This window comes from Pinus tabuliformis, chromosome 4_1 (genome assembly GCF_031772625.1).
Source record: "Pinus tabuliformis cultivar Carrire ecotype Pingquan chromosome 4_1, CPIR1, whole genome shotgun sequence".
Classification (NCBI taxonomy): domain Eukaryota; kingdom Viridiplantae; phylum Streptophyta; class Pinopsida; order Pinales; family Pinaceae; genus Pinus; species Pinus tabuliformis.
This window is the reverse complement of record NC_142303.1, coordinates 194,039,235-194,063,636: the sequence shown is the minus strand read 5'-3', so window position 1 is coordinate 194,063,636 and position 24,402 is coordinate 194,039,235. Positions and strand designations below refer to the sequence as shown.

The window sequence follows — 24,402 nt, the reverse complement described above, 5'->3', positions numbered from 1 at the left end:
CACAACAATGACATAAGGGCAGAATCACTTTCTAAAAACCAACCTCTTACATATGGAAGGTTGTAAATATATAGAGGAGTAGGTTAAGTTGGGAGTTCTTATCCAATTACTAATATAAGGTTTTAGATCCACTCTTGATGGGTGAATGAGATCTAAGGATAAGGGATGGAAACTCTAAGGTAGGATAGGATAGGATTTGAATATTTTATCTGAGGTAAATGGTTACAACAGATCTGAGAAGCTTCTAAAAATGGAGGCTTTGGGATTCTCTCTCTTTTTCCTGAATTTCTAGAACCAGTGTAGGTGCAAAGGGGAGCAACCCGTAGGTGAGAAACAGAGGCCACAGTGGAGCAACCTATAGGTGAATATTATCCAGCAAGAGGCCAGGGTGCGTTAGTCCTAAAATTGGCTCAGATGATGCAGTTTAGGACAGAAACTCTAGGGAATGAGAGAGTCATGAATAGGGCTTTGTGCAATGATGATGTAAAGGGGAATATGATGTTGATTGATCCCATTAGGATGCCTATTGGTCAGATGTGAAAAAATGGCCTACAACACCAAAAAAATTTCTGCCATCACCATAACCCTGTCCATTTTAATATCTCCTAGTAGAACTAATGAGAACTTCAAGCACTTGGAGTACTTGACATAGTGAGGCTTCTTAATTGAACCAACTCGAATATAGATGGATATTTTACTAAAATGAACCTTTGAATATCTGGAGGGAAAACCCTGAGAGTGGATTGACCAAGCCGAAGGATAATTTCTATCAACCACAACTGGAATATTCGAACCAAACCCTAAAGGGTTTGGTAGTGTAAAATATTGACATCTGAGAGGGGTGATGGAACTTGATATTCGACACCCTGACAAAACCCTAGAGTAAAAACTTGCACATCTGGAAGAGCAAAAGAAAACAAATAACCAGAATAGACTAGTTTAGGGTTACTCAACAAAATATAAGAAAGGGATTCAAGAGAGATGGATCCACACCCACCCCAAACCTGACCAAGGGATCCAAAGCTCCAGTCCTCTGAAACTTGTTGTGTTTCCATCTCGAGGCTAGAAGGGAACCAACTGTTAAAGCCATCATTATCACCACTGGTAACTACCTTACCTGGAAAATCCTTCGTACCAAAGTCAAGGAAACCATAAACACCTATAGCAAAAGGCATAATAAATGCAGAAAGGGGAGAATATTTTAATTCGTTGACAAAATCCACAAAGATATGCAAACATGGGGGAGGCGAGGGTTTGTAATCCACAAGGTCCAATTCCATACAACGCCAATAGAAAATACGAACCAAAATGCCATAAAACTACTATCAACTAAAGCGAGAGAGACATGGAACCTTCAACTGTTCAAACAGGGAAAAACTTAACCACATGTGAATAGTAGACCAAAAGATTACCAACATTATTATAAAATTTAATAATAACATATTGATTATTATTACAATATAATTATTATAATTATATATTAATTCATATTAATATTAATATTAATATGAAATCCCTACCATACAAGCCTATGGCTGTATATCAACCACATCTACTAGTGTGGTTGTATATGTGATTTATATATGTCTATCCACATATATCAATCGCATTAATATTGTGCTAGTTATCTTGAATCATCTCTTGGGAAGAGATAGCAAGAGAGGTCGCCTAGTTGGTGAACTTTAATACATTTTTTTAAGAATATATTTTTCATTTGCATAAAATTTTAGGATATTATTTCATAGCTATTTCATTTTAATCCGGAGTAGTTCACTAAGATATACAACAGACCTATATGATTTTTTTTAAAGAATTTAATATTAGTAGGGAAGATAAAACAGATCTAAAATGGTTATCTTATATAATTAGAGTGGATAATAGGGAATATTCCACGCATTAGAAAGAAAGAAATATCGAATTGATAATCACAATGTTTGTTCATGTGACAGTGAAGAATGTTCTATAGCCGACGATGAAATGTTGGTCGAAAATGCAGGTAGGAAATAAGGAGAGTCAGTAGGATTCACTAGTGAATATCCAACTCAATTTATATATAAATTGTAGTATGTGGAGTGTCATCGTTAAGATTTTTGTGTGAGTATTCATCTCTGATATGGGATCAAAGTTGCATGGGAGGTTTGGTGAATCAACGTGCAAAGTGTGAGATCTATGGTGGACGTTGTCATGTGAAAGCGACATAGATGCTTGTGTGAAGCTGTTGTGAGAGGGTTGTGTGGGAGGTGAATCTTTGCAGAGCCATCCCTTCTGTTAAGAAGTCACTATTTGCAAATCGTTGATTAATTGTGTTAGTATGAAAATTCTTATCAACTGTACCAAAAATACTTCACTTAAGTCAATAGTGACAAGTGACCCTAACACCAATATGTGGTTGATTATACTTTAGATTTGCAATAATAAAACGAGAAAATCTTGCAGTAAAAATATATACGCGATCCAAAATAGTAAACAACAATAAGTATCCAATGTAATAACCTAATATGGAACGACTTTTAAAATGAGTAATCTTTATTGATAACAACTAGTGAAGGATATTTACAAAAAGGGTCTACAGATCCCCTTCTGTGGGATGTGCCCTTGTATGTCCTTGTGCTTCAGCGATTTATGCTCTCTCTCAATATGTGAAAAACCCAAAACAAATAATGGAACTCATGTGGGAGATCAAATCTAAGACGATAATGGTGACAATGATAATGATCATGGTGAATAATCAATGGAAACCCCTCTTATTTATACTAAAGTATTGGGTTGATATCGAAAAGAAAATAATAAAATAGTATTGACCAAATCAAGATCTAACTATTAGGAATACTTTATTATATTTTTTGTAGAGGGAAAAGATAATCAAAATGGTGAAATATCTATATTTAGAAATAATTAACAAATAAAATGATTTATTAATTATTTCGAAAGGATTAAGAGGTGTGAAATTGAAATAATTGTTAAATAGTGATTTAACAATTATTCCAAAATATAATTAACAAATAATAAATAAATAGTGATTTATTTAGTTATTCCTAGGTGATTTAGTCACATGTGACAAGGAATAATTATCAAATAATGATTTAATAATTATTCCTAGAGAAAATTAAATAAATAATGATTTATTCAATTATTATCATGGGTTTTTTTTTTTTTTTTAATCAGAAATAATTTAATAAAAATGGTTTACTAAACGATTTCTCATGGTGAAAGTTATTTTACTATGGTAAAATTAATTCTACATGATGTACTTCAATCCACCTAGTTAGAAATGGCTAGGTGATCGTTTTTTAGTGATAACAGAATGTGTGGTTGTCTTGATAGGCTATAATTGTTAATGATTATGATCAATATCAGATGCAGGCTTCCACTATAACAATGGTGGAATTAGAACACAATCATATGAAGTGTTTTGTGTGTCAGGTTAGCGAAGGGAAATTGTCAACTTGACGAGTCAACAACGTTTCCATGGAAACATGGAGTAAGTGTTATCGAGTCATTATATGTGGAGTAAGTATTTTGTTTTATAAAAAAAGGTATTATATTGGTACTAAAAGAGCCCAAATTGTGAGGTGATGTTATTAAAAAATAGTGTCGGGTGTTTTCCTAATGGTTAAAAAAAAAATATTATTTGAGTTTGTTTTTTTATGTAATGTGTGCATGGCTTAAAGGAGATATAAAGGATTAGTTTTTTTTTATGGTGTAAATAATTTATATGAGTTTGTTTTGTTTTATGGAGGATAAATTATGAATGGTTTAAAGGAGAAATATGGATTTTCTGTGAGTGGTGAAGGGAGATTATATTATAGATTTGGCCTTCAATATTTTCTAAAGATTGAATCTATTTTTGTGAAAAAATGTCAAATCTTTTGGATGATGTTTATCTGAATGAATCCACTAAACTTGATGGTTAAAATTATGTGAACTAGAAATTCAAGTTGTTGACCATTTTAGAGGGTTATAATTTGTGGTCAATTGTGAGTAGGGATGATCCCAAACCCTTTGTTGCAGCCTTTGTTTTAGATTGGGAGAAATAGGAGACCAAAACGAAGGTGTTTTTGTGAATGCCCGTAAAGGAGAATATTTTTCATCACATAAGAGATTAAAAGGCATCCAAAAAATGTGGGCTCAAGGGTTTGTATGAAACAACAAATACAAACCGAATCTTATTTTTGAGGACCAAGCTTTTGTCTCTAAAAAATGAAACAAATGAAAACATAAGCAATTTCATGTCTCGTGTCAATGATTTAAGATAAGTTAGGAGATATTGATGAAAAGGTATCTTGTAATGACTTCGTCATCGTCACATTAAATAGCTTAGTGCAAGATTATCAAATTTTTGTTTCAATACTTTCAGCTAGAGACGAGCCCCCAACATCTGATGAATAGACATGAATTCTTTTGCAGCAGGAATATAGGATGAAGAGCTTTAATTTGGGTTCTAATAGTCTAGATTTGGTGTTGGTAACCAAGGGTAAACATCCATACAGAGACAAGTCGTTGGAAAAGAACAAAGGAGGCAATTTTCAAGAAAAACAAAAAGGTATGACACAATCTAAATTTCCAAATCGTGGTAAGAGAAATGGTGATTGTTATTATTGTGGCAAACCTAGGTGTCACTCTAAATATTGCTATAGAAGAAAATATAATGATTCTAAACAAAGAAACATAAGTCATAATGGAAATTTTGTGGAAAAATACACCTCAATCAATGATGGATTTAAAAATCTTAAATTGTTTGTTTCTCATGTTGCATTGTCTGCAAAAACGGATGATGTGAATGCTCAATTCATTGATTTTGTTGCATCACTCCATATGACCTGTAACAAGGATTGGTTTGATGAATAATATGAGAATGCTGATGGAACATATGTTTATATAGAGATAACATATCGCTTATAGTTCAAGATTATGGAGTAATAGGTGTGAATTTACCTAATGGACAAGAGAGACAAATCCATAATGTGATGTATGTTCCAAGTATCAAAACTAATTTCATTTATATTTCTACTATTGCTGACCAATATTTGAAGGTGGAATTTGTTGAATCATAGTGCATTGTTAAATACATTCAAGATCATTACAAGTTTATCTCCATGAGTACCATAGTTAGAGGGTTGTATAAGTTGTATGTGACCAGGAAAAGTCATTAAGTGTTGGCATCTACAATAATGAAAATAGTAGAGGTATGGAATCAAAGGTATGTCCATATAAATCACAATGATTTAATGTTACTTCAAAAGAACGCAATGGTTGAAGGTCTTCTTGTTATGAAAAACGATCATGTTGAATGTGAAGCATGTGTACTTGCCAAACAACGTAGAGAAGAATTTCTTATACATAAAGAAAAAATACAGAGCGAAATACTTGAATTAATTCATATTGATGTATGTGGACCTATGCTAACTAGATCTCTTGGTCGAGCATCGTATTTTTTTTTTTTTTGATGATAGATCTAGGTATACATGGGTTTATTTCATAAGAAAGAAGTGTGAATTTTTTAAGTACTTTAAAGAGTTAAAAAATATGGTGGAAAAACAAAATAGCAAGTGCATAAAAGTTCTCAGATCTATCAGGTGGGAAAATATAAATCAAGAGAATTTAATCAATATTATAAAATCAATGGGATTCTACATCAATTCATAGTGCCACATACACCTTAGTAAAATGGAGTTGCTAAGAGGAAAAACAAAACACTAGTAGAATGTGCACATAGTATGCTTCAAGGTAAAAATATTTCTAATGGTTTTTGGGCTAAAGCCATTAATACTGCCGTTTATTTGAAAAATAGGATTACAACCAAAATTTTAGATCTTAAAATGCCTTTTGAAGCATTTTATGGGTATAAACCAAAAGTGAGTCATTTAAGAGTTTTTGGTTGCAAGGCATTTGCTCATATTCCAAAAGATGAATAAGAAAATTCGATGCAAAGTCAGTCAAGTGCATATTTATTGGTTATTGTGATGATAACAAATCATACAAGTTTTTTGATCTCATTTCTCATAGATTGCTTGCAAGTAGGGATGTGGTGTTTCATGAGTATGTAAATGAAGGTGATAAAATGAATAATATTGTTTTATGGCATGATATTGATGATTATGTCAAAATAGATACAAGTGTTGAGCAAGAATAGGAACAAGCACACGAACAAGTACAGGTTCACAAGAAAGGGGGCATCAAGCAATCATGACACTCCAAGAAGAGGTGAAGAGACTTCGCAGAGCATAAAGAAAGATGAAAGCAGTAAAACAACAAGAAGGTCATCATGTCAAATTCATGCACCTATAAGGTACAAATATTATGCATTAATGCCTCTTGTAATGAATGTTGTAGAACCTTCAAGTTATGAAGAAGCCAAAGACTATAAAGAATGGAGAGATGCAATGAATGAAAGATATAACTCTATAATGAAGAATGACACATGGGAATTAAAAAAATTCCCTAAAATTAAAGTTCCCATAAGATACAAATGGTTGTGTAAATTTAAGTTTAATGTTGATGGAAGTATTGATAAGTATAAAGCTAGATTGGTTGGAAAAGTTTATTCATAAGAAAAAGAGAATTGATTATGAATATACTTTTGCACATGAAGCTAAGTTGAACACAATTAGAATCATGATTGCATTAGATACAAAACATAATTGAAAAATGCATTAGTTAGATGTCAAATTTTCATTTTTGAATGGTGAGTTAAAATAAGAATTTTATTTGGTTCAACCTGAATGGTTTGTAAAAAAGGGACAGGAGCATCTTGTTTGTAGGTTAAAGGATGATTTATACGGTTTGAAACAAATGCCAAAATCTTGGTATGTGAAAATCGATTCTTTCTTTTATGGGAAGCAATAATGATCCTAACTTGTACATCAAGAAAGATGAAGATGGGAATGTTGCTTTGATATCTGTATATGTTGATGATCTTATCATAATAGACAATGCATCCAAGTTGATTGAAAAAATCAAAAGTCAGTTGTCACAAGTATTTGAGATGAAGGATCTTGGTAAATTGCATTATTGTTTAAGTCTTGAAGTTTGGAGGGAATTTTGCAACACACTAATAAGACACAGCAAATATATAAGGGAAATTCTTAAAAGGTTCAATATGATTGAATGAAAGGCCATATCTACTCCTTTAGAATAGAATGTTAAATTGTACAGTGATGATGAAACCAAAGAGGTGAATGGAACCTTCTATTGCCAACTGTTGGGAATTCTGAACCATCTCACCACTACCAGGCCAGATATAGTGTATCTTGTAGCATACTTAGTCAGTTCATGGCTAAGCCTTGTGAAAGCCACTAGAAAGCAACAAAGAAAGTATGTTGATATCTAAAAGGAACACTTAATTTTGGTATTATGGATACTAATGAATTTGATGTTGAGTTGGCAGTGTTTTTTTATTCTCACTGGGCTAGAAATCTAGATGACAGGAAATCTACTAATGGATATGTGTTCAATATAGGTTCATGAGCGATATCATGGAGTAGTAAGAAACAACCAATTGTTCCCTTGTCATCCACTTAAGTTGAGCATAAAGCATTAGCAATGCTACCTGCGAAGCAATATGTTTTAGAAGGATACTTGAAGATGTTGGAGAAACACAAGCAGCACCTACAATAATCAGATTTGACAATGTGACAATCGAAGCACTATAAAATGTAATAGAAAAAGTGCAATCAAAAGAAATTGATTTAACATATTGTAATATAGATGAAAATGTGGGTTACATATTCATCTAGCATCTTGGAAAGGCTAAATTTAAAATTTTATAGAAGTAATGTGTTGTAGAAAATCTAAATTATGTTGTAAGGCTACCTGAGACTTAGACGAGAATGGGAGTTAACATATAAGTTGTGATTAAGGAAGAGGTTTCAGAATAATAATCACGACATCTTTTCATGTGACTGTCAAGACTGTTTTATAGCCGGCGATGAACTATTGATCACTGGTGGTGTAAGTAGGAAATAATGATACTCAGCAAGATTCAGTGTAGAATCTCCAACTCGCGTTATGTATAAATTGCAATATAGGAAATACAATCATCAAACGCGATAAAAAGAAACAAACAATAATAATAAGATGAATGTTGAACCTTGGCTTTTTAAATCTAAAACGGAAGTAAATCTAAATATCTTTAGATTTACAGTTCAAATTTTGAAATTAAAATTAGTTCATTTTAAATCTCTTTACTACCTATAAAAACCCGATTTCAAAACGTTTATCTTTAGATTTACAGTTCAAATTTTGAAATTAAAATTAGTTCATTTTAAATCTCTTTACTACCTATAAAAACCCGATTTCAAAACGTTTTTTTGCCTAAACACGCTGACTGTAAAAACCTGCATATTTATTGTGTTGTAGCTGTGATGATTCATCAGTCATATTTCTAGTGGCTGTGATTATTCATCATTTATTTTGAGATACATTCTAGAACTCCATACTATAGCTTTGCGCTCAAATCCCCGCCTTTGGAAACTGGATGGTTATGCGCGGTGCCTTTAATAACCAGTAATATCTACGAGCTAATAATATTATCTATATAAAATAACTTGATATATAGCAGCCTTCAGTCTCCTCCAAGTTGCTTATACGATACTATTAAGACTTCGTCTGCTTCAGCCCTTCTGTGGTCAAAGGCCAGAGGAATTATAGAACGGATATATCTCATAACGCACTATGCAGCTCTGACTCCAGTACTGAACTCCTGCATATTCAGGATAAGATCTGAATATTTTATTGGTCGAGAATGACAGACATGTTGCGCAGTCATCACTAGATAAATCTCTGGTGCACTGGGCCAGACCATAAATAGTCTGAGACAGCGAGTCTAGAGATGAACCCAGAGCAGATCGTTTTGTATTACCTGCTGCTTCAGCGGACAATTTCTTTAAGAGATTCTCAATAGACGAGTGCAAGTCAGTCGGGACAAAGATACCTGTGTCCCCACCGAAGCTCTCGGCATAAATAGACCCCAAATCTGTGTCCAGTCTTCCGATGAAATTATAATTTTCATAGCGTAAGAAGCAGTGAAAAGGCCAAGTACTAGCGCCAAAAGCATTCCCACAATTTTGTTTAATTGTAGTGATTGCATATTGTGAACAAGTGTAGCATTCGTCGACTGTCAGGTCTTCCCTGCATTGGAGGCGGCCATATACTGTGTCAGGACTTTGCCCATATACAGAGATGTTAAACCCACTTTGCTTAGTGCCCTGAAGCAGACTATCAAAGACTTTATTCAGATTGCTCTCAAACGCACTGCCTTCTTTATAAAAGGTGCTGCTGTTGCAATTAGTTGTCGGTGTCTCCGACAATGCTGCGTTGCAAAGCTCTCCATGAAGAGTAAAGATGAAGGCCGCGACAAGAGCAATTAAGCACATTTGCTTCATAGTTTGGACGATTAGGAGAGACCATGCAGAATCCCTTCCATGGAACTCCATATTTACTAGCACTCTGATTTCCACTGGACAATGGAGAGAGTCGAGACTGCAATGCAAAGAAATTCCAACAATGCTCCTAAATTATCTTCTATTATGCGTACATATATAATATGAACGAGATATGGTAGGTTAGCAATGGTTGGTGTGTGCCTTAGAGACATCGTTATCCGCCGACAGTCATAATCAGAATAATTCAACCATTTGAATTGACTTTATGTAAAATACAGCCAATCAATTATCAAATTGAAGCATAAAAGCCTATCACGAATTTCTAGAACCAAAATACAACAACTTAAATTTCGAAGTCAACGATCTCCAGTCAACCTGATGCACATCAATCCAGAACCTGTCAATTTTTTACCCCCTTGTAACATCCAAGTTCCGTGTATTTATTGATGGTTAATATCCTACTATTATTTAGCCGCATTTACAGGTGCAGTCTACAGAGCAGCTTACGATTTCGGCTGGATGGCGATTTTTTGACATTTTTTTTCGAAAGATCTGAAATTAGAGTGTTTGAATGTTTTTTAAAGTGACCATTCTTTTTATAGTGAAATTGCCTGGCTTATATCGAGTGTTTTGAAATTGTAATTTTGATAATAAAAATTGACGCTAGATTATGATTATAATATATATCTTACAATTAAATATTTCAACAAATATATATAATATATCAATCAAAATTAACCCAACAAATCTGTGTAATACCCACAAAATCAATCAAAAAACAAACTGAAAAGAGCCAACCATTCATTTGAATAAGTCCGATTTTGAACTCGTGAAGATGTTTGTTTTCAATGGAATTGTATATTCGCTTTATCGTTTCTCCTGCCAATCACATGCTGTCTCCCCTCTGACTTGATTTTGTCAATGTGGGATGTATATTCACGTGATCTTGCTTTTGGCGAATCAGATCTACCTCTGATTTTGTAAAGCTACACGTGTTATATTTATATTCACTTAATCCCTTATTCTGTGAATCACAGGTTGCCATGACTGCGATATTGATTTGTCCAGTTCTATGTGTTAAGATGTATAAGCACATTACCCTTTTAATGATTTTGTCAATTGTGTTAAGTGAATCTTGATTCTTATTTTGTCTTTGTCAATTGTGTTAAGTGAATCTTTATTGTTATTTTGAGTTTTTCAAGAAGATAGTATTAAATGGGATGTACATTTTTTTATTTTTTCTCAGCGTGGTATAACATGTTATATTTTGGAAATTTTGGTATATGCATTTAGTATGAGAATTTTTTTTGGAAGTATTTAGAGTTATTAAATTCGAATTCGATTTGATATGAAAAGAATTTGAAAATCTAAAATTTAATATGGAAAAAAATTGGAAGTATACATATTCCAAAATTAAATTATTCAAACAAAAAAAATCTATATTTACAAAACATCGAAAGATCATAAAACAAAATAAAACATCATAGAACAATATATTTAAAAAGAAATCACATCCACATATCATAAATTTTAATATAACACTTAAAAATGAAAAATAACAACATTATTAATTAATAACTAAAACAACCTAAATCTCTCCTTGTAGATTTAGCCTTTCTAGTGGATCCCAATGAAAACACACTTTCAAAGAGTTGTTTACAGTGTAGATTTTGTTCGTCCAGTTGAAGGGTGCACATTCTACTCAATTCAAAACATACAGGAGGGAAGAAGCACACCCAAACTTCAATTTCGTTGCTAGTGGGGAAGAGGGGAAGAGCGTTGGAGTGTTCCCAACATACTTACCAAATTTGAAAAAAAAATACCATTGTATGAAATTTAAATAGAAAAAATTAGAGATTATATATTTTATAAATATTTATAAATAGGAATTTATTATTTTTATTCTGGTCAAATGTAGCCCATTCCTGGTCAAGTATAGTCGTTGGATGATCTGCTCTCTTTAGTCGTTGGATGATGTGCTCTCTTTATTTATCCAGCCATGATTTGGTTCTTCAACTTGTCATGACGAGACCGTTTGTTGGAAACGCCTCAACAAATGAATTATGATGTGATTTTCACCGAAAACTCTTCTTAAAAAATGTATAAACTTACTATTTTCTACAACTCTATATGCAATTTACTATTTAATTTATTGTGTTTCAAATAGATTTGTAGTAGTCCCACCCGTGTTCAAATCTCTGGAGGCCTCACCCATACACCCATAGTGTAGGAGGAAACAAGCAAAATAAATGCAAGTCCCATCACCATCTCCGGCCTTTAGAGTTTTTGGGTTTGGAATCGATGAGTGTTGGTGTTTGGAATTGCAGCAGTCCCACCCACCGTGTGTTCAAATCTCTAGAATCGTCACCCATACCACCGTGTGTTCAAATCTCTAGAATCGTCACCCATACGTCCATAGTGTAGGAGGAAACAAGAAAAATAAATGCAAGTCCCATCACCATCTCCAGTCTCTGGAGTTTTGGTGTTTGGAATCAATTTGCAGCGTACATCCATAGTGTAGGAGGAAACAAGAAAAATAAATGCAAGTCCCATCACCATCTCTAGCCTTTGGAGTTTTGGTGTTTAGAATCGATTTGCATCAGTCCCACCCCTATTCAAATCTCTAGAGGTGTCACCCATAAGTCCATAGTGTAGGAGGAAACAAGCAAAATAAATGCAAGTCCCATCACCATCTCCGGCCTCTAGAGTTTTGGTGTTTGGAAGCCATGAGTTTTGGTGTTTGGAATAGAGTTTTGGTGTTTGGAAGTGATGAGTTTTGGTGTTTGTAATTGATTTGCAGCAGTCCCAGCCATGTTCACCACTGTTCAAATCTCCGGAGGTCTCTGTAGGTGTCACCCATGCCCGCATAGTGTAGGAGGAAACAAGTAAAATAAATGCAAATGCAAGTCCCATCACCATCTCCCGCCTCTGGAATTTTGGTGTATGGAATCAATATGCAGCAGTCCCACTCATGTTTGTTGTTGTTTCCTATACTTATTTAATATAGAAATTTCTATTTTTAATTTTTAAATATTAAATTTTTAATTAACAAAAATCTTTACCAAATTAGATTGTAATTATATGTTTTTTAATATAGAAATTTATGTTTTTGATGTTTTAAATAATATAGAAATTTCTATTTTTAAATATTAAATTTTATATTGAAAGAAAACTTTACCAAACTAAATAATATAGAAATTTCTATTTTTAAATATTAAATTTTATATTAATAAAAAAACGCATCAAAATCTATCATAATTACCATTTACAATTTATTACAAGTTTTTTTAAATAAAAAAAAAAAAAAAAATTATCTATAAAATTTCATCATCACTGTAATATTTTTAACATACAATTTGAAATTTTGTTTTAATAAAAAAAAAATGATTTTTTTTATTTTATATTAAAAAAATTTATCGAATTTGAATTTCCAAATTTACAGCCGAACCGAATAGCACTTGTGTATTTTCAAATTTCTATTCCCAGTACAACCAAACTTGGTAGCTATGGAAGCATTTAAGTTATGAAAATTTTAGAACTTAAATTTGTAATTCCAATAATTTTTTAACAAATTAATGTGAAAAAACTTTCCAAAATATAAAATAAATAATTATAATTACAAATTCTAAAAATTCACCTAAATTAAAAAAAAAAAAAAAAAAAATCAAACAACTAACCTCTTTCTTTAACCATCTAAAATATTAGCCCCAATCAAATTCTAAAATATTGCCCAAATCTATAATTGACAAAAGCTCAGTACGAGGAATTTTGCCAAGATTCATGTATTACGTAGAGTGTATGTATATTCACCTTGTAGTGCACTTTTTCTTGCGACTCACAGCCGTCTTTCGCGACTTTGGTTCACTAATACGCTTCACTCTAGTGTTAGTATTGTGGGTTGTGTTGACCTTATCACACAGCCAGACTTCTGACTTCGACTTTGATTTTGTCCTATGATTCTGGGATGTATATTCAACTTATCCTTGTGTCCTGGCTTTTGACTTTGACTTTGATGTTGTGGAACCATGTGTGCTTGTGAGATGTATATGCACTTTATGTTTTTTCTGTGAATCACAGCGAAGAAAAACGTTCCACTATCCCTAAGTGCACATTCAGCAAAACGATTTCTGCTTTCCACGTGCAACAATTTGAAATGAAGAACCATGACCTTGTTAAATTATAATGGAGGTAATATTGGGTGTCACGTATGAAAATAGGATCTGTTTTTTCTTCAAAAAAATTTGATTTATGAGAAGAAAATAAAAGATTTTATCTTGGTTTACACTAATTTGTTATTAGGAAATCTACAATTTAAGTTTTCCAAAATCAAATATGAGAATTTAAAAATACATCAAAATGTGTTTAAACTCCCTTCTTAACCCTGTTTAGCTTCACAAATGTGTGAACAAGTAGAAATTGTGAATAAGTAGAAATTTTGAGAGAGAAAAAAAAAAACAAACAAACAAACAAAAACATGTCCATGGAGACCAGTTAAAGAGGACCATTTCTTTGTTAGGTGAGCGACTAAGTTTACCAATAAGGTTGAGTTGATCTACCATTCTCTATAGGTATTGATCTAGAGATTTTATCGATAATTGGATCTCATCCAACACCCGAAGAATATCCCCCTTAACTTCATTATGGTCGAGCAAAACTTTTTCCACCAACATCTTTGTCTAACAATAAAGGTCAAGTATTTGCATGTATTAATTGTGTTTGCCATGGGTAATGTTTGTATCTGATAAGCAACCTTGTTCTTCTCTAATACTTCTCCCCACCTTGACTATCTCACCATGAATAATAAATAGCATTTGAGAATGACATAGGCTAGTCAAAGCTTCTACCCGCTAACAAACTTGCATGCTTGCTCAAGCTTCGTAATATGCACCTCTATAGAAGCTAGCCCTATATCTTGGCATGATGAGCGCTCTGGGCCTCAAACTGGACTGCATAAACAATGAGGAGGTAGCAAGGGTGGCCAAGTCATGGTGAGAAAAGTTGGCTACAGTGTAACAAAGGGAGTGGAGAATGTAGATTGCACAACGATGGCTCTCGTCAACAATAGGATATTGTCTCAAGAACTCTTGCACATGTGGATGGGGAATAAGAGGAAAGGCATTATCAAAGAGGAGTGGTTGCAAGTCCTCTAACAACATCAACCAGCTACTAGGGGAATGTAGGAGGAAACAACCAGGCCGAATGGTAATCCAAGCAATGGAACTTAGGGGTCTCATTGTTGAGGAAGACCATTCAAACAACAAAACCATTACATGGTAGAGAATATGGAGTCAAAAAATCCAAGGGAAATCATGGAAATCGATGAAGGAGGGGTTGGAGTTATACCCATAGCATGATGATTACAATGATTGCACATGAGACAACTAACCTTTATAATGAAATACCTTGGTTGTTTCGTTGCTACTCCGTGTCATTAAACAATTATGGGGAGGGGGTGAGGGAGGACAAGGGGGTTGTCTCATACGTCTCCACACATTAGTGTTAGGTGGTATGGCCAACATTCCTCTCCCATGCATCGTGTCTCTTCCCATCCCATATGGGGAATATGCAACTCGGCTATTCACATACTTGTGTGATATGGTGTTGATTCTTTTTCAATCTATTTTGTATCATAAAAAAATTTATTTATAAATTTGTAAAAAATAAAAACTAAAACCTACCAAACATCTTCTTTTGAAATATTAAACATCTTATTGAATCAAAATAATTAATTTATTTTTAAAACGTTAATAAATTATAAAATACAATAAAGAATTATTTGTTATTATAAATAATATATCAATCAAAATAATTAATTTATTTTTAAAAACTTAATAAAACAAAATAAATCTAATTATATAATTATAATAATTGTATTTGCATGATGAAATAACTTTAAAATTGGAAAAAAATTTCACATTGGTATGGATGATGATGTGGTTTTAAAATGGAAAAAAATTTGAAAGGCACAACATTTCTCCCATTGTTTAAAATAAGAGAAAATTTATATTATTGGAAAGCTATTGATGAGTAGGTGATAGTGGTATTGAAATTGTGATTTGAGGCGATAAAAGAATGAATATTTTTAGATAACTTATCTTCATAATGTACCTTGAAATTCGCGTCTAAATTAGGGGGTTGGGTGGGTCACAAAGTGGTATCAAGATAAGGTTTAATACTCGGGATGAAATTTTCAGAAATAAAATTAGAACTTAAAGTTTAGCATTTGGACTAAAAAAATGTTGAAGTAGAAAGAGGGTTGAATTTTGAATAATTTCTTTTACTAACCTTATCAATTTAAATCTTATTAATTTATTTAGTTGATATTTGAATGTGTCAAATAGTAGTTCTAGACCATCATGATCTAGTGATAGCATACCCCAAGGTAACTTAGTGCGTTTGTTGTTATTTATGTTTAATTTAAATTAACAATTGTGTGTGTGCTTCCATCAAATGTAAGAAGACACATTTCACATATAAAATAAAGGATTGTGCATCATAAAGGCTCAATAAAATATGGACAGTACTTCTCATAATAGAGAAGAGGAGTTTGATGAGAGGAGGCAAGTAGAGACACTTCTTGACTGGATGGAAACTGTCAGAAGCATGAGGGTTGAACTCAGGAGTTGTAAGGATGAAAATGGGAAGATTATTAGGGCCCAAGAGTAGTAGGAAGAAGTAAGTGTTGTATTATTGTAGATGTTATCATACCTACATTGTCAAAAATAACTTGAAACAAATTCTCCTCATTTAGATTGACATAGGTCCAAAGGAGTCCATAGTCCCCCTAAAATTTAGATGTATGGAACAATAACCAACAAGGATGAAGGAAGCATCGCAAGAAGGATGCATGGGTTTGCAAGCAAGGATATATCCAGTGAAGATACCTCAATGGAAACCTCTAAAGGTGGAACTTAAAGTTCTGAGGAACTATCCAACATAGCAATTAAACCAAGGTTGCATAAGAAGAAAAGGGATGAGAAGAGTGTATTAAATGAAGAAATTAAAAAGGAAAAACCCCCTACATTTGATTGAGACATTAAGAAGAGTGAAGAAGTTGAAGCATGGATTCTAGGCCTACGAAAAACATTTCAAGGTGCATAATTATTGTATTAACATGAAGGCACAAGTGACCATATTTAACCTGCGAGGGTAGGAGAATATATTGTGGGAATACCTCAATAATGTTAATAGCCTTCGAGAGAAAAAGCTAACATGGAGCATGTTTAGGGGTAGTTTAGAGAGAAATGCTTGTCTGAAAGGTATTATGATGGTAAGAGCAAGGAATTCCATGAACATAATATGGGATAGCTTACGATGGAAGCTTACATCAACATATTTATACAACTATGGAAGTATGTACCTTATATTAAAGATGAAATATAAATATCTAACGCTTCCTAAATAGGTTGCCACAATCCTAATAGGACATAATAGAACTTGATGAACCTAAGATGTTGAAGGACACCATTCGAAAGGTGAAATACTTTTATGAATAGTAGAAGCATAAGGCTAGATGCTAGTCTAAATGGAAGGGTAAATAAAAGGCTAATTTCAGAAGAAAGGAAGTAAGATTGACACACTAGAAGGAAACTAATAAAAGTGTTAACTTCAGTGTACCTACAAAAGTGAGTTCTAGTATAAATTTCCTGCTCCAAGTGGGAATAAGTCAAATTTTCCCAAAAAGGTAGAGGCCGAGGAACCAAGGAAGAGACCATTAAAGTGTTGGGGCTGTAGGGAAGAAAACTTGTTAAAGGATTGTCCACACCAATAGCAAGACAATATAAGAGTATACAATGTGCGAGAAGCTACTACAGTTAATGATGTGGCTCGAAGTGTACCTTGTATTTATGTAGCCATGGAAAACAAACAAGTGAACCACCAAGCGTTAGTAGTGGAAATCGAAGGTGTACTTTCCAACCATTTTGATTCAATTATAATTAACTATTTTTCTAACCTCATTATGTTTCTCCACAAGTCATGGAATCTTATGTTTTACAAAGGAAACGACATGCTAAATCATGGTTGGTTCAATTAGCCATCAAAATAAAATAAAAGTGATTGATTATGTTGAATCATGCCAATTTAAAATGAGTGTTATTCATACCAAATCCATTTTAAATATCCCCCCCAGGGTTGTATGACCAATTGATCATCATAGATTGGCTAGCGGCACATAGGGAAAAATTAAACTACTATGATAAGACATTGTAATGCATAGATGATGAAGGAGAACAAAGGTTGTTGCAAGGAATCCAAAATACTATCTCTGTAAGAATATTTTTAGCTATGCAATTAAAGAAATGTTGCAAGAAGGGATGTCCTTTTATTCCATACAAGTGACAAGTTCACCCCCCTTATATATGTGGGGTATTTTTCTGTTAATGATGTGATTGACATGATGTATGCATTGAAGTGTTTCAATTAGTTAATATTGAATTCTATATGGATTACGCACAACCCCCACACCCGACCCCACCCCTCCCCCCCCCCCCCCCCCCCCCAACCCCCCCCCCCCCCCCCCAACCCCCTCTTATAATCATATTTCCAACAATTGGTATACAAGTAGGTTCCTTCGTCATCAATTTTACAACTAGAGGGAAGATTGCAAGGGGCCATGGTTGAAAAGCTTAGCTATGCACTAGATGAAGCACCGTTATTGGATGGATCAAATTATACAATATGGAACATACAAATGGAATATAATTTAATGGCTATTGACTTGGATGTATGGAAAGATGTAGTAGATGGAAAAATAATAATAAGTATAATATAGAAGCCATGAAGGAGATCTTGAATGCATTGTCAAAATCAAATTCTTATAAGGTAATTCAAAGTGAAACTTCGATAAAGATATGGGATGAGATGTACGATTTATATATAGGAGGTAATAGTGAAGAAACAAAAGATAAGGAGAAGAAAAATATGAGGAAGAAAAATAATTAGTCATATTAGAAAGAAGAAGTACTCAAAAAATAAAAGAAGATTGATAATCATGACTTCCCAAGTGATGAACAAGATGATGAAGAAGATTCCCTAGTCATAAATGCCCAAGATACCGGTCATTAAGAGAATAACTTATCTTTAGAAAATGTAGCTAAAGGAGAAGAAGATGTAAAAGAGGGGCAATCCATCTCAAAATGTATTGATTAGCGAAGTAAAGATAACCAAATAGAAAAGTTATATTCAGAAGAAGGAATTGAAGATAAGTTAGATCTTGAAGGTGAGTTCATTGTTTCCCTAAAATAAATAAAGAGACTCATAAAGTAGAAGGAAATATCATGAAACAAATAAAATAGTAATCATCTCTAAAACTCAATTGGGAGAAACAAAAGAAATGATAGAAGTGATCACCAACCAATTGAAAGAAAGAAAAGGTCACTATGAGGATCTAGAAGCTAAGATCGTTTCTTTCTGAAATGAGCTAGAAGAAGCCAATGATGATCTGATGAAGTGTGAAAGGAAAGTGCATGAGTTTAATTAATCATCAATCATTCTTCTAAAACCTATATTAGAAGAAGCTAAGAGGATTGATGAAATACTTCTAGGATAGATGAGAGAAAAGTCAAAGGAATGTGAAAAAACTAGAAGAGAAAACTGTTTCTACAAAGAAGCAATTAGATGACGCAAACCATAATTTGAATTTTTGTTAAAGGAATTAAAATTATGGACAAAATTATTAAGAAATAGAGATCTCTCCTCATTAAGACATGCCTTGGTTATAAGGAAGATCATGATACATCCAAAGGATAATCAAGCTCAACAACTTGGAAGGGAAAACCAGGGAGCTATGTTAAATTACTTAATATGTTAGTCAAAGAAGGAAACTATAGAAAAGAAAGTGAGAACTAGAAGGAAAATTATCAGATCAGCCCCGTAGATATAAATAAAATAAGAAAGTAGCAAAAATATGAACCTCAAGGAAGCAATCAAAGAAAACTAGCTCCCTCAAGAGTATCAAATCCTCTAAGAAGATTCTGCACAACAAGGTACTCAAACTTCTTTAATGGATATTATTTTATATTACATAATTTTGGTCACAAAGTAGTTGATTGTAGAGTTATGTAAGAACATAATATAGAAGAAGAAAATTGTTGAAAGCTACCATGAACAACTATGTAAGAATAAAAATTAGAAGTATGTATGAAAATTTCATTAGTAAAAGTAATTCTTTTGCACCCTTGTTGGATTGCATTGAATGTCACAAACATAATAGCCTTGGGTAAAAACTCAAGATTGTAGAGTTGGTACATTGAGGCCTCTAATCCTAAGTAGAAAAGGAGATGTTGTTAGAAATAGAAATAATTTATCAAAGAAGATATGGAAAAGGAAGCAAGAACAACAAGAGGAATGCAATCTAGCTTTATGTGTTCAAAATAAATATAATTACTGGTATATAAAAGGTCAATGTTCTCAACATATGATGGGAGATAAAAGAAGATTTATCTCTCTGAAGTAGATCAAGGGTGGTAGTGTCACTATTGGAGATAATGAATCAACCAAAATAATGGGCCAAGTAATGGTTAACCTTGGTAATGACAGTGTTAAAGTTGAAGATGTCTTGTTTGTTAAAGATTTGAAGCACAATATTCTAAGTGGAAGTCAAATGGTTGATAAAGGACATGAATAGTTGAAGATATCTTGTTTGTTGAATATTTGAAGAAAAATATTCTAAGTGGATGTCAAATGGTTGATAAAAGACACAGAGTCACAAAAAACGTTACCAACTTAAAGGGAATTGTACTCAGTTCTCAATTTTTTAGAGGTTGCAAAAATCATCCAATTTTGAAAAGTGTTGATGAAACATCAACCTTTTTTTTAGCATATTTTTGACACTTTAAATTTTATATGTATTAAGTATGAACATTTTTTTTCCCTAAATGTTAGTGATTTTAATGCCAATTTTGAAAAGTGTTGATGCAACATCAACTCCTTTTTTTGGAGGGGCTTGTTGTTGACACTTTAAATTTCCGTATGTATTTAGTATGGATACTTATTTTTTAAATGTTGGTAATTTAAAACAAAATGAAGTATTCTTCTTCCTCTTCTTTCCTGAGATGTTTTGCTTTGTAAGTGTTTTTCAAGTTTTTGATTTTTTTTTTCTTTTCAATTTTTTTTTGTAATGAAATCTTCGTTTTTTTTTTTGCATAGTTAAAAAAAGGTAAAGGTATTTTAAAGCTAAGATTTTCTATATATTTATGTAACATTAATTAATATTTCAATGTACATCAAATAATTGTCACTAATGAAGCAATAATTTTAAACGTTTGACAAAAAAATACACATTTTGAATATAAATATAATAAAAAATCATATTTTAGGACTTTTTTTTGCTAAAAATGACATGTCAAATAAATTATTTTTATCAGAAATTTTTAATAAAAAAATCTTTAAAATAACATTTTCTAATGAATTTAATGTCAAAAAAAAAATCATGATTCATATAATAAATATAGTGAAAATTAGATAATAAAAATATTAAACATATAACAACAATAACTGAATAATTGAGCTTTATTTTCAAGCATAACTTAAATTTAATTAGCAATATCATATAATCCATGTTCATTGTCTTCTAGAGCTCCATTATTGTCTTCTTCCATATTATTTTGTGCTTCAATTTCACCATTTTCCTCTCTTGTTAGATCTTTTATGTCTGCAAATCTCCTGAAATATCCCTCTTTAATATTTCCATCTGACTGTGGTTGAATTTCCTTTGCATTCTTTCCATACATGATTTATTAAAATCCACTTTCCTGAAACCAACTTCTTGCATTTCATTTGGAAGAACATTAATACATTAATTCTTTGTTGAATAAAACTTCATTATAGTGAGGCTTTTTCATTGGTTATGCAATTTCTTCCTTTTTGTTGGCAACATGCTATTGTTGTACCTAATCATCAAGTACAAAAGAAATAATTAAGGAAATTAATTTAAACACATAAAAACTAAAACTAAAATATTGAAGTTTTACAAGAACATAAAAAATATGTGTATCAAGCATCAAATATATATCTCATACCTTGCTAACTACCCCATAATTTCCACCATATCGAAGCTCAACACAATATGGAAATATTTGTCCCCCTTCGTTGCTTCATCTATGTGTAATATACCATGAAAAGTCCATTTTATTCTCATTTGGTGCCATTTTCCATTCTCTAACATCCTTCACTGATTTTGAGGGGTCAGTCGTTTGACTTTTACCTTTGGGGTTAGTTTGGTTATGTTGAGTAGCATTCATTGAAGGCCCAATTGCAACTTTAGATGTTATAATCGTTGTCATTGATCTAGAAACATTCAAATATACCTTCTTTAATGCCATTTTCGTAAATTAAGAATATATATACAAGTTTGTATTTTATTCATAGGAAATTATACTCATATTATATAATAAAAAAATACACATGGAATTTAAGCAAAGTTAAATATTTTAGTAAAAATTTTTTGTAAATTGAAAATCTCTATTAATTTTTGAAAATAGTACATTGTTGGAATATTTTCAAAAATAGACCATCAGCCTCATTCCTACCACACTTGTTGGTCAGGTGGTAAAGGAAAAACACATTTGACCAGAAAAGCAAAAAACTCCTATTCTGCAACTTGATTTCCCAACTTGCCCAAAAGAGACCTAGCATCTGATTACAACCTAGTAGCATGATCAACCTACATTGTTTCTTGGATCCTAGTCCGTTGGACCGTTTTCATGTTGCTAGTGGAAGAATTTGTGTGCATGAGCCTCTGCGTGTTCTACTCTCCCTTCGATATGATCTAATCGCTCCTAGAGGCACTTCTATACATGTCAAAGGGAGGCCATTCGATATAGTATTTGCCATTGGTTGTGCTAGAGATCATTCATGAAGGATATTATTTCATTCTTGTCGTCAAGAAAAAGAATGTGTTGATACTTGTGTTGTCCATCCAAAATCACATGATGTTAAATATTACCCCTCATTACCAAGGTTGAAGGAAGTTTACCAAGAGAACAATGGAGTAAGTAAATCACCAAAGAAACTATGTTATGTAGCTCCAAGATGACCATGGAATCCTGGTCAACCTGGTATGATGCAAGAGCATAATTCACAATTTCAAGGTTATGCATATCCACCTCAAAGTAATTAGAACACACCCTTTCCATGGCAACATTCGTCCTCTCAACCCCAAAACCAATCTTGACAACAAGATTGGAAAGGAACTTATGGGAACCACCCAAAAATATCCTCAATATTTTCCCCAATATTCTCCATACCCAACTCCATGTTATACCTACCATCCACCTCCACCACAACCACAACCCCAACCACAACCATCTCAAATATCCACTCCCACTCAAAGACCTGTACCACCATTTCCAAATCCACACAATGAAGTAGTTCAACCCACTTACAATGCTGAGGTACAACACTTCCAAACATCTCCTCTTGAGCTAAATGGTATTCACCATAGCTCAAGAACAATATTGTAAAAAAGAGATTCTCTTGATATCATTGAAGGACCACATCAAGAAGAAGAATATTCAAATGAGAATACCAAAAGATCATGGGTTGCATTTGATGAAGAGCAAACATCAAAATTAGAGATTGAGAAAGATCTCTCATGGTCACCATCAAATCCTCCATGTGTTTAAGAGAACAATCAAAAGAAAGAGGAACATTTGAATTTCATGGAAGAAGAAAATGTCCAAGATTATCCAAATCATAAAGTGGACCACGAGCATCACAACTATATTGAAATATGGTTCCATAGAGTCACTAAGTTGCAACAATACTCTCTTCTTAAATTTTGCTTGATATCATCAAAATCAAAGCATTCGGTCTCTTACATCCAGGTACATGTCAAATAATACATTTCAAGCCTACACATCAGTTTTTCTGACATCTTGATGTACACATGGCTCCATTGGAAGTATTCTTATACTTGAAAGTGATTTTTTTTTCCAAGTAGGGTAGTGTAGAAAAAAGAATGAAAAATAAGAGAAAAAAAAAAAAAATCTAAGGCAAAAACCTCCTTTCAGGCACCTGAGATTGGGTCATTGATTGAAAACCTCCATGAGGCAATTAATGGGTTGGAGAAAAGAGTAAAATAGAGAAAAAATAAAAGACCCTAGGTGAAAACCTCCTTTGAGGTGCCTAGGAAGACCTACTAGTTGAAAACCTCATTGAGACAGCTAGTAGGCCTAGAAGAAAAAAAGGGAAAAAATAAAAAATATTTTCTCCATGTATCTCTGTGATGAATTTTGGTGCTCTCCAACATTTGCAAGCAACAAAAACAAGTTGGCACCAACAAAAGAAAAAAAATTGGTCAAAATTCTAGTCAAAAGAAGTCAAATTTTGACTTTCTCCTCCTCTACTCAAATTCTCCAACAGGACCAAGGCGATGAAAATCCATCACCCTCATCTATTTCCACCATCCACTCATAATTCCTAAGTTTTTACCACTCATTTTCCTTGCCATCCTGAAATACTACAGGAATGCTTTGTTTTACTATAGGAAACAAAAATACATAGAGAAAACAACTATTTTTTTCAGATCTTGAAAACAATTCATCCATTTAAAACTTTGTTTCATGGGGAGATGAATATGGATGATGGTAACATACCCAAGAAATTTCAGCAAATTCCGGTGCATGGTTTCCAAGAAATAGGCCTCCATCACCTGCACCCATTTTTTAATTTTTATCGAGATTCATGCATCCATTGGCAGAGATTTGTTATGGGGAGATGCATAAGGATGATGGAAAAATGATAAGAAAATTTCAGGTCAAACCATTCTACCTTTTGGGAGATATGGAAAAAACAAGTCTGCTACAAGAGGTTGTCCTGAATTACTATAGGAAGATCCTGTAGTACTACAGGATGGCCGAGAAGAAGCTACAAGAGGCAATATGATTGGAGAAATGGGTCAAAAGGTCATGTATTCTTTAGGGAAGGTTGATATAGGTCCCCCAACACTACTTTCATCACTCATCCACTCCATCTAACCAAACTCCATCTTCAATTTCCATTCTGCCTTACAAAAAAA

The 24,402-nt window shown here is 32.9% G+C and overlaps 1 protein-coding gene across 1 annotated transcript; it reads right to left on the bottom strand.

Annotated features, from left to right (window-relative positions):
* Positions 1 to 8,303: 8,303 nt before the first annotated feature.
* LOC149174880 (antimicrobial ginkbilobin-2-like protein) lies at positions 8,304 to 9,497 on the bottom strand. Its single transcript, XM_089422704.1, has one exon. The coding sequence runs from the start codon at positions 9,432 to 9,434 to the stop codon at positions 8,628 to 8,630; it is 807 nt and encodes a 268-aa protein (XP_089278830.1). The 5' UTR covers positions 9,435 to 9,497; the 3' UTR covers positions 8,304 to 8,627.
* Positions 9,498 to 24,402: the final 14,905 nt, after the last annotated feature.